Source organism: Homarus americanus, unplaced genomic scaffold, assembly GCF_018991925.1.
Source record: "Homarus americanus isolate GMGI-L3 unplaced genomic scaffold, GMGI_Hamer_2.0 scaffold11347, whole genome shotgun sequence".
Classification (NCBI taxonomy): Eukaryota; Metazoa; Arthropoda; class Malacostraca; order Decapoda; family Nephropidae; genus Homarus; species Homarus americanus.
The window spans coordinates 120,701-138,416 of NW_024725157.1; the positions used below are offsets into that span (position 1 = coordinate 120,701).

General features: G+C 42.5%; 1 protein-coding gene across 4 annotated transcripts in view; it reads right to left on the reverse strand.

Moving 5' to 3' along the window:
• LOC121864749 (protein yippee-like 2) overlaps positions 1-17,716 on the reverse strand; it is a 100,481-nt gene that overhangs the window by 28,166 nt on the left and 54,599 nt on the right. For all 4 annotated transcript variants that reach the window (XM_042363917.1, XM_042363919.1, XM_042363916.1 and 1 more), the window contains one exon: positions 3,338-3,387. In XM_042363917.1, the coding sequence (XP_042219851.1) occupies positions 3,338-3,365 (28 nt within the window). In that variant the 5' untranslated portion in view covers positions 3,366-3,387. The remainder of the gene's footprint in view (positions 1-3,337; positions 3,388-17,716) is intronic.

A 17,716-nucleotide genomic window follows, 5' to 3' on the forward strand; every position in this document is an offset into this window, starting at 1 on the left:
AGGTGTGGGCAACATGTGCTGATAGTATGGCAACATGTGCTGGTGGTATGGCAACATGTGCTGGTGGTGGCAACATGTGCTGGTGGTGGCGGCAACATGTGCTGTGGTAAAGGCAACATAAAGCAGCAGGGCAACATGTGCTGGTGCAGGTGTGGGCAACATGTTGCGGTGTGGCAACATGTGCTGGTGGTGTGGCAACATGTGCTGATAGTATGGCAACATGTGCTGGTGGTATGGCAACATGTGCTGGTGGTGTGGCAACATGTGCTGGTGGTGTGGCAACATGTGCTGATAGTATGGCAACATGTGCTGGTGGTATGGCAACATGTGCTGGTGGTGTGGCAACATGTGCTGGTGGTATGGCAACATGTGCTGGTGGTCGGGGTCCTGTGGTTGCCCACATAAACCACAGGCAGATGACAACGCTCCAAGAACACCACACTGGCGGGAACATAATTACGTCACATCAATAAACCAACAAAATAAAAACGTCTCCTGAGTCCCCATTATCTACAGGGCGTCACAATAACTCCGTTTAGAACACAATTATAAATAAATAATCACCGATAGCATGAAAAAAAGTATCTCGATAATGGAGAAATAACAATAACGAAGAATGCAAAATAAGGGAAAAAACAATAATAGAAGAAATATCCATAACATGAAACGAAGTAAAGATTAAAACAATCATTATCCAAACTGAGGAACACCCAGAAATTTAACTATTCTTAATATTTTCCAAATATTTGTGAGTGAAAAAATAAAGCGTTACGACAACTTTTCCGATCAGCGACAAGAGAACGTCAGCACCAACAATGTCAAGTGTTTGCACCTGACGAGTAAAGTTTTCATAAATAAGGGAATATAATCTTGATAAATAAAGGAGTATAATCTTGATAAATAAGAGAATATAATCTTGATAAATAAGGGAATATGATCGTGATAAATCAAAGGAGAATATAATGGGATTCTAGAACGATTTGAATTCGAACACTACAAAAATGTATATATAAATTAAAAACTGCCATTAATGTGAAAAATAATTAAGACAAAGTATAAATTAATGACTAAAGCTAAAAAATTATTACTGTACTATAAAATAAATTGTGAAAAAATAACCATAAAACTTGTAGCGAGTTAAAAATAATAATAATGCAGAAAAATAAACTCCACTAATCTACAAACAGGAACAAAAATCACAAGAAAAATCACGAAAAACAAATTGACGAATATGATTAAAGCACAAAATGAAAGATTTAAAACAACATGACGTCACAGGTGAAAAGAAGCCTGATGGAGTAATAATATTGATAATTAATAAGCAAGTCCAGGTTAGATGATGATGGCCGAACAGGAAGATAGAATGCAAGAATAAAGACACAAGACACAAGCACACGAGATAAATAGATAGAATAAGAAGAGTTGTGTATTTACCCTCAGCACGTCATCAGTCAGGGAAGGAAGCTGTAGTCTACCTAAACGTTGCTGGCGAATCACAAACTTAAAAACAACTCCAGAGGCAATATAGTTCTCTAATTCGTACTCACAAGTTCCTTATTTCACCCAAATGACATGTTTTCAATCCCCAGATCTCAAGATACATGTAGCCACTCCCCCAAAAGAGAAATTAGGTGGAAAATATAACCGCCCTCGATGGTGTGTGTGACATTCCCTGAGTACGTGATGAGACTGCGCTAGGGCTTCTTACCGTGGAAGTCCGTCTAGCAATGAAGGAGTTATAAAATATTGTGCATGTGCGTGGTAGGAACTTGGCTCAAGTCTGACAATACCAAATCCTCCAGTCCACAGTGACAAATGGACGCTAGAGCCCACACCAATCTCGAGTTGATCTGTGCAAAGAAATATTTTTACAAGGTCGCCTGATGCATGGTACACACAGTTCTCCAGCACCACGAACACAGCGCAATATACCAAGATGCTTGTTTATAATATATGGATTAATATATTTAGTTAGAGTATAGATAATGCTATATAAAAGTATTGTTATAATTGTGTTCTTAATCGTTGTTGTTAATTTAAAAAAAATGTGTAGAAACTTGTTGTTGTTTAATCTAATATCAAGGTTGTAATAATGCAATATTGACTATTATCCATAATTAACTCGAGACCTCGTAACAAACAATCTCTTTCAAGTGACTAATTTATAAAGTTAAATTAGGGAGGAAAACTATAATTCAGTCTATAATTTATTTTCGTTTCAGCAAAAAAATAGACATATTCTGAGGACACAGTTTTGTGGATCAGTTGGCCATTAATTATAATGAGGGAGGCTGCCTCGTTCATTAGTCTGTTCGCCCGTCTCCACTAGAGCTATAGACGACTGATCCCAAGTCCATCGTCACCCTCCAGAAGCTTTTAATAATCTCCACTTCTTCAAAATTAATGCCACAATTTTATTATAACTTTCTGGATATATTTTTAACATTTTGACCTAAATTCGTGCAAAATTTTACCGGGAATTTATCTTAATGTTTCTTCGATGTGTAACGTCAGCATTAACCATCCTAGATATATGCTATGGCCTGTCTTCCAAGCCTCGTGTTATTGCTGCTAATTTTCCCAGCGGTCGTCACGTCGGTGTCTGGCGCCACACGTCCAATAATGAATTTTCTCGCAGACTTTTTAAAACCGGATTGTGAACTAAAAACCACCACGGTATATTATCAAGGTTTTTATCAATTTTAATGAACCGGATCTACAACAACAGGTAAAATAATGGCTCTGGGGTTATTGTTTAAGTAGTGTTTTATGAAGCAACTGTTTACTAGTCTATTGTTGAGGGAGGTTAGGCAGGGAGTGACGGAGGGAGGTGAAGGAGAGAGGAACTACGGGAGGGTGTGAGGGTAAGTGGTAGTGAGGGATGAGATGAGGAATGAACTGAGAAAATGTGCGTGAAGAGGTGAGAGAGAGTGATTAAATGAGAGAGTGTGTGGAGGAGAAAATGAGGATTGAGGATCGAAGTAAGGGAGAGTGAGTGACCAGGGAATAAGTTAGACAGAATAACACTAAACCCTACATGATCAACCACAATAAAACAATATACACAAACCATATTATAAGATCTTAACTGTATAATTGTCTACAACACTTACAAGAAACACGACTAAATAACATGAACACTTACTTAAGAATCTTTTTAACTATATAAACAAAAAAAATATATATATATCTGATAATTTTCTCTTAGTTACATACCCTAAAAGATCTCAATTAAGAGGTTAGGTTCCTCATATTCCAATTGGAAAGTGAAAGGATATCCATTTATAAATTTTGTGGCATCCTTACGAGGTGATGTTGAGGGACACTCGATAATTACCATTGGAGACCCAAGAGATGTCATCCATTCGACTGTTTGACGGCACCAACCTGAAACACAGAGACAACACGTTAATTACCTGCACACACACTGGAGTTAGTACATGTACACACTGGAGTTAGTACACGTACACACTGGAGTTAGTACATGTACACACTGGAGTTAGTACATGTACACACTGGCGTTAGTACATGTACACACTGGCGTTAGTACATGTACACACTGGAGTTAAAACATGTACACACTGGCGTTAGTACATATTGACTCTCACTATAACTAACCTGTAACACATAGATTGGCGTTAGTACACATAGTTACACTGGAGATCGTGAACACATTAGAACACTGGCTCTCTGTAAACACCAGCCTGGAACACAAAGACTGGCGTTAGGATAAAGAGACTGGCGTTAGGATAAAGAGACTGGCGTTAGGACAAAGACTGGCGTTAGAATAAAGAGACTGGCGTTAGGATAAAGAGACTGGCGTTAGAACAAAGAGACTGGCGTTAGAACAAAGAGACTGGCGTTAGGATAAAGAGACTGGCGTTAGGACAAAGAGACTGGCGTTAGAACAGACAAAGAGACGCGTTAGAACAGACAAAGAGACATGCATTAAAACAAACAAACTAGCGCTGGAACATATCAAGTACAGCACATGTTCAAGAGGACGTCCACTCAACACACGAACAACAACAACAAAAGTTATAAAAACAAAAGACAAATTAATCACAAAAATAAAAAAATATATAAAATTATTCATCTTGGTAAGTAACATTCAACATCTTCGTAACATTATTTAACATTTAAAACATCGACAGAATCATACGAGAAAAGACGGTAGATAGATGATTAGTTTATAACATTGTGTAAATAAAGAGAAATAAACTAAGTCTTCAATAGCTTTCTGGTCCATGATATTGTGGATAAATCATCATTCAAAATATACAATGAGAAGAAGAATGTTCATCATGCGGAAGTGGTATATCAGACACCAAATATAGCAGCGTCCTGACAGAATAACCTTGGTATACTGGCTGGCACCATTCACTGCTCTTGAACAGGGGGGGAGGCTGTGTCACAGGGGTTGTGCCAGAAGAGTGCAGGCTGTCAGGGGGGTCTGTGCAGGGGAGAGTTGCGTCAGGAGATTGTGTCGGGGGAGGTTGTCAGGAGGCTGTGTCAGGGGGGAGGCTGTGTCAGAGGCTGTGTCAGGGGGCAGGTTGTGTCAGAGGAGGCTGTGTGTGTCCAGAGGCTGTGTGTCAGAGGCTGTGTCACGAGAGGCTGTGTCAGGGGGAGCCAGGCTGTGTCAGGGAAGGAGGCAGTGTCAGGGGGGGATGAAGGAGGAATGGAGGAGGGGGAGGGAGAGAATGGGGAGGCAAGGAATGGAAAGGAGGGGGAAGGAATGAAGGAGGAGGAGGCTGTGTTAGAGAGTACGAGAGAGGGAGAGACAGAGGTCAACAGCCATATTAAAGATTCTCAAGAGTAAACCCCTCATCACTCCTCTCCTCACCCTCACCTACCTCCCTCCCTCCCTCACCTCCTACCTCCCTCCTCCCTCCCTCCCTCACCCCTCACCCACCCACCTCCCTCCCCTCACCTACCTACCCACCTCCCTCCCTCACCCCTCACCTACCCCTCCCTCCCTCACCCCTCTACCCACTCCTCCTCCCTCCTCACCCCTCCCCACCCCACCTCCCCTCCTCCCCCCCTCCCCCTACCCTCCTCCCTCATCCCTCCTCTCCCTGCAGTGGGTTTGACTAATCTTACTGGATCATACAAACAGAGATAATATGGCATTAAACTACACCAAGACTATCGTAGGTGAATGAATTTACTTTCTACACACACACACACACACACACACACACACACACACACACACACACACACACACACACACACACACACACACCTGGATGAGACTGACACACAGGTACACCAACAGGAAGCGAACATCATCTGGCCTTTTACAAACACATTAACTACTAATAACGATGTTCCTTTTGCACACCCATGATGCTCCAAGGTTACCAGCGGCAGGATAGGCTGATCGGATAGACAAGCAAACAACAAGCAAAGCAGACAAGCAGATCGAAGCAGGAAGAAGCAGGACACAAGCAGACGGGAGACAGCAGAGCAAGCACAAACACACTCACACACACACACACACACACACACACACACACACACACACACACACTCACACACACATAGCGTGGAGGCTGGGGCAGTGTGGCAGGCAGGCAGGTATGTTGGGGGGGGAGGGAGTGAGGTGAGGGTGGGGAGACGGAGGGTGGGGGTGGAGGGGGTGGGAGGTGGAGGGTGGGGAGGTGGGGGAGGCGAGGGGAGGTGGGAGGGGGTGGAATGGATTAGTTGGGAGGAGGAGGAGAGGAAGAAAGAGGGAGGGTTGGGAGGAAACAGGGAGGGTTGGGAGGGAGGAAAGAGGGAGAGGGTAGGGAGGATAGAAGGAAGGGGGGGAGGCTGGCAGGCAAATGCACTTATTTCTTTACTGAAATTCTCTGTGGTGTTTCTCAAGAATGTTGCGGCAAGAGTTAAAGTTTAAGAATTCCTGGCTGAACGATACCTTGCCTCCCTAACTCCTCCTACCTTCCTCTCCCCTCCCCCGCACCCTCATTCTCTCTCCCACCCCCCTTCCCTCCCTCTCTCCCCCACCCTCCTCACCTCCCTCCCTCCCTACCTACCTACTTCAGTAATTTCCTCCCTCCCCCTCTCCCTGTCTGTCTCTGTCTGCCCCCTTCCCACCCTCTCCCCCTACCTGCCTGCCTACCTTCCTCTACAACTACCAGCACAACCACAACTACCAAAACAACAATGACTACAACCAAGACACAACACAAACAACCACACCCACATAAGAATCTAATCCATAACCACAACACAAATTAAACTACAACCACACAAGGATCACAACTATACCAACCACACAACCACGGACATAACACAACCACGCCAACAACGGGATTACAATGACAAATACAGCCAATACAGTAAACTTTTCACAACCACAACCTTGGCCAGTATACAACCACAACTACCACAATTCCTCCCTTAATGTTGTTGTTCCTCCCTTAATACAAGAGCTGTATCTCCCTCCAAGGACAGAATGGAATAACTAGTGGAGGGAGGGAGGGAGGGAGGATGGTAGGGAGGAGGGAAGGGCTGAGAGGGGGGAGAGGAGGAAGGAGGAGAAAGGGAAGAGAAGGAGGTAGGAAGTAGAGAGCTTCGTGAAGGCAGGTAGAGTGCTGAGGGAGGTGAAGGTAGGAAGGGAAGTGAGGGAGAGGAGGTATGAGGAAGGGAGAGCAGGAGGGAAAAAAAAGAGGAAAGAAGGGCAAGCGGGAGAGAAGAGGGGGCAGGAAGGAAAGGACGGGAAGGCAGGAGGGGGAGAGGTAGAAAGAGCAGAGAATGAGAAGGTAGGAGGGAGGGAGGGAGGGAGGGAGGGTAGGAGGGAGAGAGGGAGGTATTGTTGATTTATTTTTAGCTTGTGGAGGTAATAAGGCCTAGCGGACTTTTCTGCCGGATTAATAAACTCTCTCTCTCTCTCTCTCTCTCTCTCTCTCTCTCTCTCTCTCTCTCTCTCTCTCTCTCTCTCTCTCTCTCTCTCTCTCTCTTATACATAAGCGTGAAGGCTTGTTAGGGGCAGTGAGGATACAGCACACTGCAGACTTAACCTTTTTATCGGTACACAAGGAGACAGTGTCTGGGTAGAATAAGGGAGAACCAGCGACCCTTGGGGACAGGAGACGAATATTCTATCCACTCAACCACCGCACCCCTTCTGCACGTACACACATAAATTTACTGTGTGTGTGTGTATGTATGTATGTATGTATGTATGTATGTTAAAGAAAAGAATTATAAAGTAAAAAATAAGTTCAAGGGGGGGGAGCTCCACACCCCCTCCCCTCCCCCCACACCTCCACCTTGACCTCCACCTTGACCTTCAGTGTGAACCAAGGGGGACCCGAGGCTGAGGGGAAGGGGGAGGAGTCTAAAGAGTGTCCACAACGTGAGTGTGACGTAGGTGTGACGTGGACGTGACATCACAGCGCCCCACTAATCAATGGAGGGTCGAGGCCTCGGTGCTGCAAATGTCAGGACCACAATTATAACTCCGAATCCTTAGAAAGTTTCGGACGGTAGAATCTTGGTACGGTACAGTCTTGGTGTGACTTCGACGCCATTTTGCCACCCATCCTCGTTCTGTAGCTTAATTACTGGGTTGGGTTGGGTGTGACTCCTAAACTGAAGATGTGAGAACGCTTCTAATTGGTCCACACTGAGCTTCAGGCTGGTCAAAATGGCGTCGGATTCATAGTGAGACTGTACCGGGTTGGGTCGGGTTCGGGTGGGAGAGAAAGGCATGTGAATAAATGAGTGTGTTTGTCCATCTTCACACACACACACACACACACACACACACACACACACACACACACACACACACACACACACACACACACACCCCTTCCAATACACATACGAACAAACTTCCTCTCTCTAATGACCTGATCTGACCTTACCTGGCTCCCTGATAACACCCCCCCGCTTACCTGGTCAACCTCCACTAAACTTTCAAGTACAAGATGATCCTCCACAAACCACACCAATACCACGATCCCTCACGCATGATCAACATCTATCACTCAGGTCAAGAAAACATTGAAAGCACACCTCAAAAAAAAAAAATAATTTGTCCCTATAACAATACACTATAAGCCTCAATATAATACTTACCTTAAATTACATAATACATTCACAGGAAAAATATATGTACAGTGACTCAAAAATATATCTATACAGTGGGTGATCGATGAATTCCAGAATGAACACTGTGACTCCTGTTGTCTCGGTAGGGTTGTCAAAATCCTCCGTCCGTCGTGTCATATTTTTTCGACACAATTTGGTATAGATAATTTTTTTTGATGATTGTATATGGAAATTATTAGCTCCATTAGTGAAAACATATTAAAAGCAAAATAAAAGTAAATTATGATTATATTGAAATTAATTAATAGAAATAAATGAAAAAGTATATTTAATTTGTCACACTTGTTACTAATACTTATACTTAACCAATCACTAACACTATTAGCTACTAACAACTGTCTATTACTTTACAATACAGACAAAGATATAATACATTATTGAAACTACTACTACTACTATTACTACTACAACAACGAACTAAACTATTACTACTACTAATAGCAAAAAACACAGCTATTAACTAAGAAATTTATACTAATACAAGATCCTATTACTCAAACAGCTAGTACTTCATATTACTATTTATACCCTACTCACTCTTCTAGTATTCCCTACTATTGACTATACTATTAATGCTCTAGACTATCTATTAATATTCTATACCAAAACACAAAGATATTTAAAAAGATAGTCACAAAAATTATCTAATTAAAAAATAAATCCAACATAAAATATATAAATTAAATAAACAACAACACCACCGATATATAAGGGAAAGAAAGAATGAAAATAAAACAAGTGACAATCGTGAACGTAAGAGAAGTATAAGTAACACAATGCGGAAAATAATATTAAAAAATTGATAATAAAAATGTTTGTAAGCACAGGAGTACAAGAAAAGTATTTCCTCCTACATGTGGGGAAGGGAAGGAGGGGGGGGGAAGGAGGGGGGAAGGTGGGGGGTGGGGGGATGGTGGGGGGGTGGAGAAGATCAGGAGGATTTGGCAGTCCACAGTCACGCTTTAGCCGATCCGAATCTTTATTGAGATTGGATCTTATTAATGTCGACAAGAGGGATTTGACAGTCTAAAGGTCATGATTATAAGCCGATCCCAAAAGGATTTATGGGTGTGTGTGTAGGTGTGTGTGTGTGTAGGTGTTGGTGTGTGTGTGAAGGTGTGGGTGTGTAGATGTGGGTGTAGGTGTGGGGGTGTAGGTGTGTGTGTGTGTGTGAAGGTGTGGGTGTGTAGATGTGGGTGGGTGTGTGTGTGGGTGTGGGGGGGGGGTGTACAGTCACCATTGGTTTATGAAGATATTGGTTGGGTACAAACATTGTTCACTCTCTTTGAAACACACATACAAAAAAAAACATTTATTCAACCATAAGCATGACGGAAAAAAAAACGATTCAATATTCTAAAAATCCCTCCATTAGAGATAATTATCATAGCAACCAAAGATAAGAAGAGGAACCAAAATTAATTTATTATAGTAAGTGAAGGCAATTAATTGTTTTCATAGAAGTTTAATATTAAATAGGAAATGTTTTATCGCCTGCCATAGTGTAGGAGGCGAGGCAGGTGATATTAACAGGTGTTGGCCCTGGCTATCACACCTGTTCATTAAGCGCCCTATAATGGGATCACCTGAAGATTTACCACCCTAACACTATTTTCAGGGGATGAGATCAGGTCAGCTTAGTCTTTAAGTGAAATAAGCTGAGGGGGCAGATTTTTCAGGTAAGTTCTATAATGTTTGTATAATATCAATGTTTGGTTCCTATGCTGATTCACGTATTATCAAACATCTTGAAACTTAACTCCAGTAACTAGTTGGTCAATAGTGTCTGAAAACAGCTATTTTTTTCATTTTTTTTTAATTCTATATTTAGTTTCAGGAATAACACTGAAAAAAAAAAAAACCTAGATTGACCTTTAGGTATGTCCTTGGGGCTAGGGGGAGGGGGGGGAGAGGTCTGAGGAAGGGGACTGAGGGGGGCTGAGATGTTGTTGGCTGTAATATACAAAGGTCAAAAACATGTCTTCGTTATAAACAATACACACAATGTTTCAGGGTAAACAGGGGGGCGGGGACAAACACACCTTCTCCCCTCACATCTAAAGCAGACTAAAGGTGTGTTGTGAAAAAACAGTGATGTCTCGCGCCTTCCCCAACACCCCCACCCCCAATCCTCACACCAGCCCCCTCCCCCCCTCCCCCTCCCTCCCCTGACCTTGGTGTGGCGGCAAGCTGGACAAAGATCATGGTTAGTTACACACGTTAATGTATCTACCTCACACTCCTACATAAATCCTCCTCCTCCTCCTCCTCCTACATAAATCCTCCTCCTCCTCACTCCTACATAAATCCTCCTCCTCCTCCTCCTCCTCACTCCTATCCTCTTCCTCACTCCTACATAAATCCTCCTCCTCCTCCTCACTCCTACATAAATCCTCCTCCTCCTCCTCCTCACACCTAAATAAATCCTCCTCCTCACTCCTACATAAATCCCCTCCTCTTCCTCACTCCTACATAAATCCTCCTCCTCCTCACTCCTACATAAATCCTCCTCCTCCTCCTCCCCCTCCTTGGGTTCATATAAGGGAGTGTTAGTTACAAGACTAGCGAGGTCATCCTAAAACTATATCTTGCGCTTGTGAGACCTCACTTGGGTTACGCAGTTCAATTCTGGTCACCGTACTACAGAATGGATCTAGAATCCCTGGACAGAATTCAGAGGAGAATGACAAGATTAATCCCGGGCATTAGGAACCTTGAGTATAGAGACAGGTTAAAGCATCTTAATTTGCACTCCCTCGAGAGACGTAGAGCGAGGGGCGACCAGATAGAGGTGTATAAATGGAAGTCAGGGCTAAACAAAGGGGACATTACAAAGGTACTCAAACTATCCAACCAGGAGCGAACTCGTAACAATGGTTTTAAATTAGGCAAATTTAGATTTAGGCGCGAAACAGGTAAATAATGGTTTGGAAATAGAGTAGTGGACGAGTGGAACAAGTGACCAAACATCATTAACTCGAATACGCTGGATAGCTTCAAACATAGGTTGGATGGATATATGAACGATAGAGGTTGGGTGTAAACGGGACTGCCCAGTATGGTACAATAGGCCCGCTGCAGTTCCCTTTAATCTTATGTTCTCCTCCTCCAGGTTACTGTATTAAGTACAGTCCATCGGTTGTTGCTGGGCAGCTTCTCGCATTAGTTTGAGGAACAGACATACAGACAGGCAAACAGGGTGAAAACACACACACACACACACACACACACACACACACACACACACACACACACACACACACACACACACACACACACACACCCGAAAATCCCTGTAGAATGAGTCAGTCAAAAAGGTGTCCTCACATCAACAATACTTACAGTCCAAGATACATTACAGACACACATACACATTACAAAAACAGATACATATATACAAACACACACATATACAGTACGTTACAAAAATACACATATACATTACAGAAAAAGATACCTTACACATACACACATACATAAAAAAACACAGATATAGTACAAACACACATACAAACATTACAAAAACATTACAAAAACACACAACTACCTTACAAACACACAGATACAGTACAAGTTTAAAGCAGCACCACACAAACGACCAACAGACACAGAAGACCTACAAATGCCACGCTTTATTATCCTCAGCAGCAAAAGGCGTCAGTGTATACGTTATTACTGGGAATAAAAATGTGGTGGGTTTTTTTTTCTCCTACATTGTGTAAACTGTTACTACTATGTTTGGGTGAACACTTGCACACCTGCTGTAACAATGTGTTTATTGAAGGACGCGCAGTTGCTGTGAGAGAGAGAGACTGAACAACCAACCAGATTTAACACCAAAGCTATCCAATTACATTCCTCAATTGACCTTCAAGTGACTTAGTACAAAATAATCATATCAACAACTTCAGTACAAAAGCTCAAAGATTCAACTTTATAATTATCTAAGTCAATAAACTCTTAAAATAAAGTTAATAATTTTACCTCAATTTATAACACAAATTTGAATATACTGTGTGGAGCTTTTAGAAGAGACATATTTACTGTTACGAGATAGCATGGAAGAGACTAACATACTAGGCTTTTGAGCTCAGAGATATTAAGACTTAAGAGGCAGTATTCTTTATAACTAGGCTAAAGCAACATATAAAAAAAAACTAAAAACATAAATTTGTCCTATTTTACACAGTCAATGTAATAGCAGGGTACAAAATGATTAAATTCTGGCGTTAGGTGAGTCACAGGGATGGATCGAGGGGGTATTACTCTGAACTGTGTGGTCCTGGTGCAGTGAAATGTGTTACAAAATATTATATAAGCCAATGTTTCTAACGACCAATAATAATAATAATAATAATAATAATAATAATAATAATAATAATAATAATAATAATAATAATAATAATAATAACGGCGTTTAACTCGAGATTCTTCATGTCAACAAACAGTGCAAAACTACATCAATAATCACCTAATTTACGTATTTTTTTCATCATTTTCAAAACGCTACATGTGTAATATGCGAAATCTTAATAATGATCAAAGACAAACAAAAAAGAAGAAATACGGAGGTGTGAAGACAATGATTACTGTACTGGTGTAAAGTGAAGGTTTAGTTTAGTATCCCATAACGGTGGAGTGTGTCAGTTTTCTGTGTTACCGCCTACAACAATATATAGCAAAAACTCGTCTCCTCAAAACTTTTTATTATGCTCAAGCTTTGTAACAAATTTGATACAAAACTCGAGCTAGATAATTATATTCACTTTATAGAATTCAAGTATATTGTCTAAAAATTGTTGCTTCTCTTGGAAAACTTTTACGACGGCCTGAGCTCTTCAATCTGAGCATTCTGGGACCCAATATGATAATAGTATATAATATGCACAGTATACTCACCTAAATAATGTTCATAAAGTACAGTTGTTGTTTTTCAGATATCTGGTATTATAAATTATATACAAAAATGTCGAGGATAAAACACATTGTAACCTTCACTACACTACTTCAAGGTTTCAACTCGACCACAAGTGCGCGTCATGTAAACAAACCACTCTATCGCACCTCGACTCGTATCGTATCGGTTCCTACCTAACAAACTGTGCTGAAGGAAACACAGTGGTTATAATTCACGACAGGATGAATATAATAAACGATACATGTTTCTTTAATATTTTCCTGGGAATATATATCTTTTCCTATTGTGGCCGGGCAGTCAGGTACTGATGTGACTCCACTCCGATGAACTAGTGGGCTGGCTACTCCCCCACCCTCATGGCAGGATGCTGGTACACCAAAAACTTGTTCCACCATCGGTAAGAAGACCCGAGTGTAATCAAGGGGTGGTGTGCAAGGGGTGGTGTTCAAGGGGTGGTGTTCAAGGGGTGGTGTTCAAGGGGTGGTGTTCAAGGGGTGGTGTTGGTGGTGTCCAAGGGGTGGTGTCCAAGGGGTGGTGTTCAATGGGTGGTGTCCAAGGGGTGGTGTTCAATGGGTGGTGTTCAATGGGTGGTGTTCAAGGGGTGGTGTTCAATGGGTGGTGTTCAATGGGTGGTGTCCAAGGGGTGGTGTTCAAGGGGTGGTGTTCAATGTGTGGTGTCCAAGGGGTGGTGTTCAGGGTGTGGTGTTTAAAGGGTGATGTTCAAAATGTAAACCCAATCGTCCACGCCAACAGCCGGGACTTGCATAGATACAGACACCTTATTAAAGCAATAAACAAAGGGCCTAGGGTGAAGCGGCGTATGTCCCACTAGTGATGTCCAGCCAGTTTATATATAGAGCCCCTGATGAAGTACACACACACACACACACACACACACACACACACACACACACACACACACATCGATCTGTACTCCACCATTTTTGTACACATAGCTAACTGTATCCTTCACCATGTCCGTTGTGATTTAGATAGAATGGCGATAATGTAAAGAACTTATCACGAGTGTCCTTGAGAAATTATTTACAATTCAGTTCCAAGTCTGAAAGAAAATGGTGTGAGGGAAACGACAACTAGTAAAGGTAAGTGTAAAAAAAAATAATGGGAATGTTTATTGATGTTTTGTATGTGTAACTTCCTCAACGGACTGTAAACTGTAACACAAGTACAAGAGATTCTGTAAACACGAATATCAAGGGACTTTGTAAACACGAATATCAAGGGACTTTGTAAACACGAGTATCAAGGGACTTTGTAAACACGAATATCAAGGGACTTTGTAAACAGTCATCACGGTGTCCCTCTACGGAGTCGCTGTTATTCGTCGAGAAAATATTGCACTGCCATGGGTGTTAGCTCGGGCGGGTGTTGGTTACGTCACAGTGGCCCTCCCTCAGGCCATGACCCGACCAGACCAGACAACAGAGGACCACTTTAAAACCTAGGTGGCGCCAGCTGACAGGTCTGAACCCCGAACATTGAACCCTGAATCCCAAACACTGAACCCCGAACCCCTTCTTAAGACGATACAAACACCTTTGTTAATAAAAAACTTAATTGTATGACATTATATGATGTTAATCTTAGTTATGAGTTATGACTATTATTATCATCATATAAACCCAGGCAAATTAATTCCTCTGAACTTTGAGGTCTGGGATTCGGGGTTCGGGATTCGAGGTTCGGGGTCTGGGATTCGGGGTTCGGGGTCTGGGATTCGGGTGGGCGGGAGAGAGGCGCGAGGGTCTCCTGCTCTATTCCTAACCTTCACTCCCTCCCACCTACCCTTTGTCGCCTATGTCCACGCTAATTATCCCCACGCGGCTACCACTTCTGACCTGCCTTTTACCCTTTGCCAACCCCCACCATTTCTTCTTCACATTTTATTTTCTCCGTCTGTTCACTTTCATTTTTCTCCATTATACTTCATTTTCTTCATATCCTTCCTCTTTCCTTTAGACTTAATTTTTCTTTACCTTTTTCTTCATGCGTTTCTATTCTTTTTAATTGTCTTCTTTTCCTTCTTCTTCTTCTTCTTGACATTTGAAAAGCTCTCGTAGGCGTAAGATCACAACAGCGCCATGAACACAAAATCCTCGACCCACTCTCCCAACCACTAACATTGATGGTCCGCTTTTTGTTTTTTTTTATTTTCACACAACAGTCAGGAGTTCCATCTGTGAGGTACATTAACATATCCTTTCTGTTTTTGCTGTTTACTTTTTAGGGGAAACTGGAAGGTTATCGAACTGGTGTGTGTGTGTGATGAGAGCGTGAGAGTCGGTTGTTGAACTCCACACAGCTGTCTGTCTGTCTGATGCTTCCACGCCTGACTCGTCCTTCTGTCAACCTCCCAACTGTCTTTCTTCTGGGCCCTCCAACCTCCCTACCGGGCCCTCCAACCTCCCCCCTCGACACCTCTGTAACCCTCCAACCTTCCTTCAACCTCTAACCTCACTAGAATCCGTTCTTCCACAGCCACAGTTATCGCCAGCCTCCTGAACCTGAAATTCCACTCCATTTCCACACCCGCCCTACAGCCACCCCCCCCACCCACACCCGCCCACCCCACACAAAACCTACTCTCTCCACACAACCACCCCACATAACACACACCCTCTACCACACACACCACCAGTCTACCACACAACCCCTTCGAAGCACTACATAACCCCAACTCTCTAACCTCATTACAACACTTCCATATTTAGCCCCGACGTTATCCACCTCCCGAGCCTTAACCAACCACCCTATCCACCTCACCACCCTCACTTCTCCAACCTCACCACCCTCACTTCTCCAACCTCACCACCCTCCCTCTAGGCCATTCAACCCCAACTCGCGCAATTACCACCCCCCGAGACCTCAACAAACCCACAACTATCCCATCACACACTGTTCGGTTTAGGTCCGGATCCACAGACTCCCTTAACCGGCACAAATTGAACGTATCTGGTTGAAGTTAAGTCTCAATTGTGGTTATTTATGTGTTTTTGCTTTAAGTCAGACAGTTAGGTAACGTCTTTACATCTCCAGTGACGAGGAAATGTTAAACCTCTGAGAGTAGCAACTTGGGTGGACGAGGGGCACGATTATGATGTGGTATATCTCGACTTTAGCGAAGCCTTCGACAGAGTCCCCCACGAAAGACTAATTAGAAAGGTAGAAGCACATGGCCTCAAAGGTAATATCCTTAAATGGATTAGGATGTGGTTACAGGACAGGAAACAGCGAGTGAGCATTAACGGCACTAAGTCCCATTGGAGCAGCGTCACTAGTGGAGTTCCCCAAGGCTCAGTACTTGGACCATTATTATTTATTATATACATAAACGACATAGATATCGGCATAGACAGCAACATAAGTAAATTTGCTGACGACACTAAAATAGGACGTGTAATTAAATCTGACGAGGACTCCGCAAAACTACAGGACGATCTAAACAAATTTTTCGAATGGTCTGAAAAATGGCAGATGAAATTCAACGTGGACAAATGTGAAGTACTCAGTATAGGAGATGTAAACAGGGAAACCAGTTACCAGATGAACAACGATGCCATTGAGAAATCCGACTGCGAGAGAGATTTAGGAGTAATGATAAGTAGGAACCTTAAGCCAAGTAAACAATGTGTTTTTGCTCGTAACAAAGCTTAATAAAGTACTTGGGTTCATACAAAGGAGTGTTAGTTACAAGACTAGCGAGGTTATCTTACGATTATATCTTGCGCTTGCGAGACCTCACCTGGATTACGCAGTTCAGTTCTGGTCACCGTATTACAGAATGGATACAGAATCCTTGGAAAGAATCCAGAGGAGAATGACAAGACTAATCCCGGGCATTAGGAACCTTGAATATAGAGACAGGTTAAGGCATCTTAATTTGCACTCCCTCGAGAGACGTAGAGCGAGGGGCGACCTGATAGAGGTGTATAAGTGGAAGGCAGGGCTAAACAAAGGGGACATTACAAAGGTACTCAAACTATCCAACCAGGAGCGAACTAGTAACAATGGTTTTAAATTAGACAAATTTAGGTTTAGGCGCGAAATAGGTAAACACTGGTTTGGAAACAGAGTAGTGGATGAATGGAACAAGTTACCAAATATCATCATTAACTCGAATACGCTGGATTGCTTCAAACATAGGTTGGATGCTTATATGAGCAATAGGGGTTGGGTGTAAATGGGACTGCCCAGTATGGGCAAATTGGCCCACTGCAGTTTCCTCCATTCTTATGTTCTTGGGTGTAGCAATTCATCATTACTCACCAAAATACACAGCAACAACAGCAGCAGAATCAACTAAGAACTCCTAAGTATAGCAACAACAACATCAGGACTTAGCTAAGTATAGAACAAGGCAGACACTGTAAAAGTCGATCTTTAAAGAATGACAACAAAGACCCCGACTGAGTCACATCTTGCAAAGTGTCCCCTGCAGAAAACGGGATTACATGAGCGGATGGGAACGCTGAGGAAAAAATAATGAACCATGTGTTAAATAGCAAAACAACTGACCTCTAACCTTTGAACTTTAGTAATAGGGTCACAAATTTAACTCCCTGCCTCAACTATTAATATAAGAATTACGTACTTGATTACCACACCCCCCCCCCCCTCGAGATAACTGATGATTTTTACAAAAGTATAACATTGGTC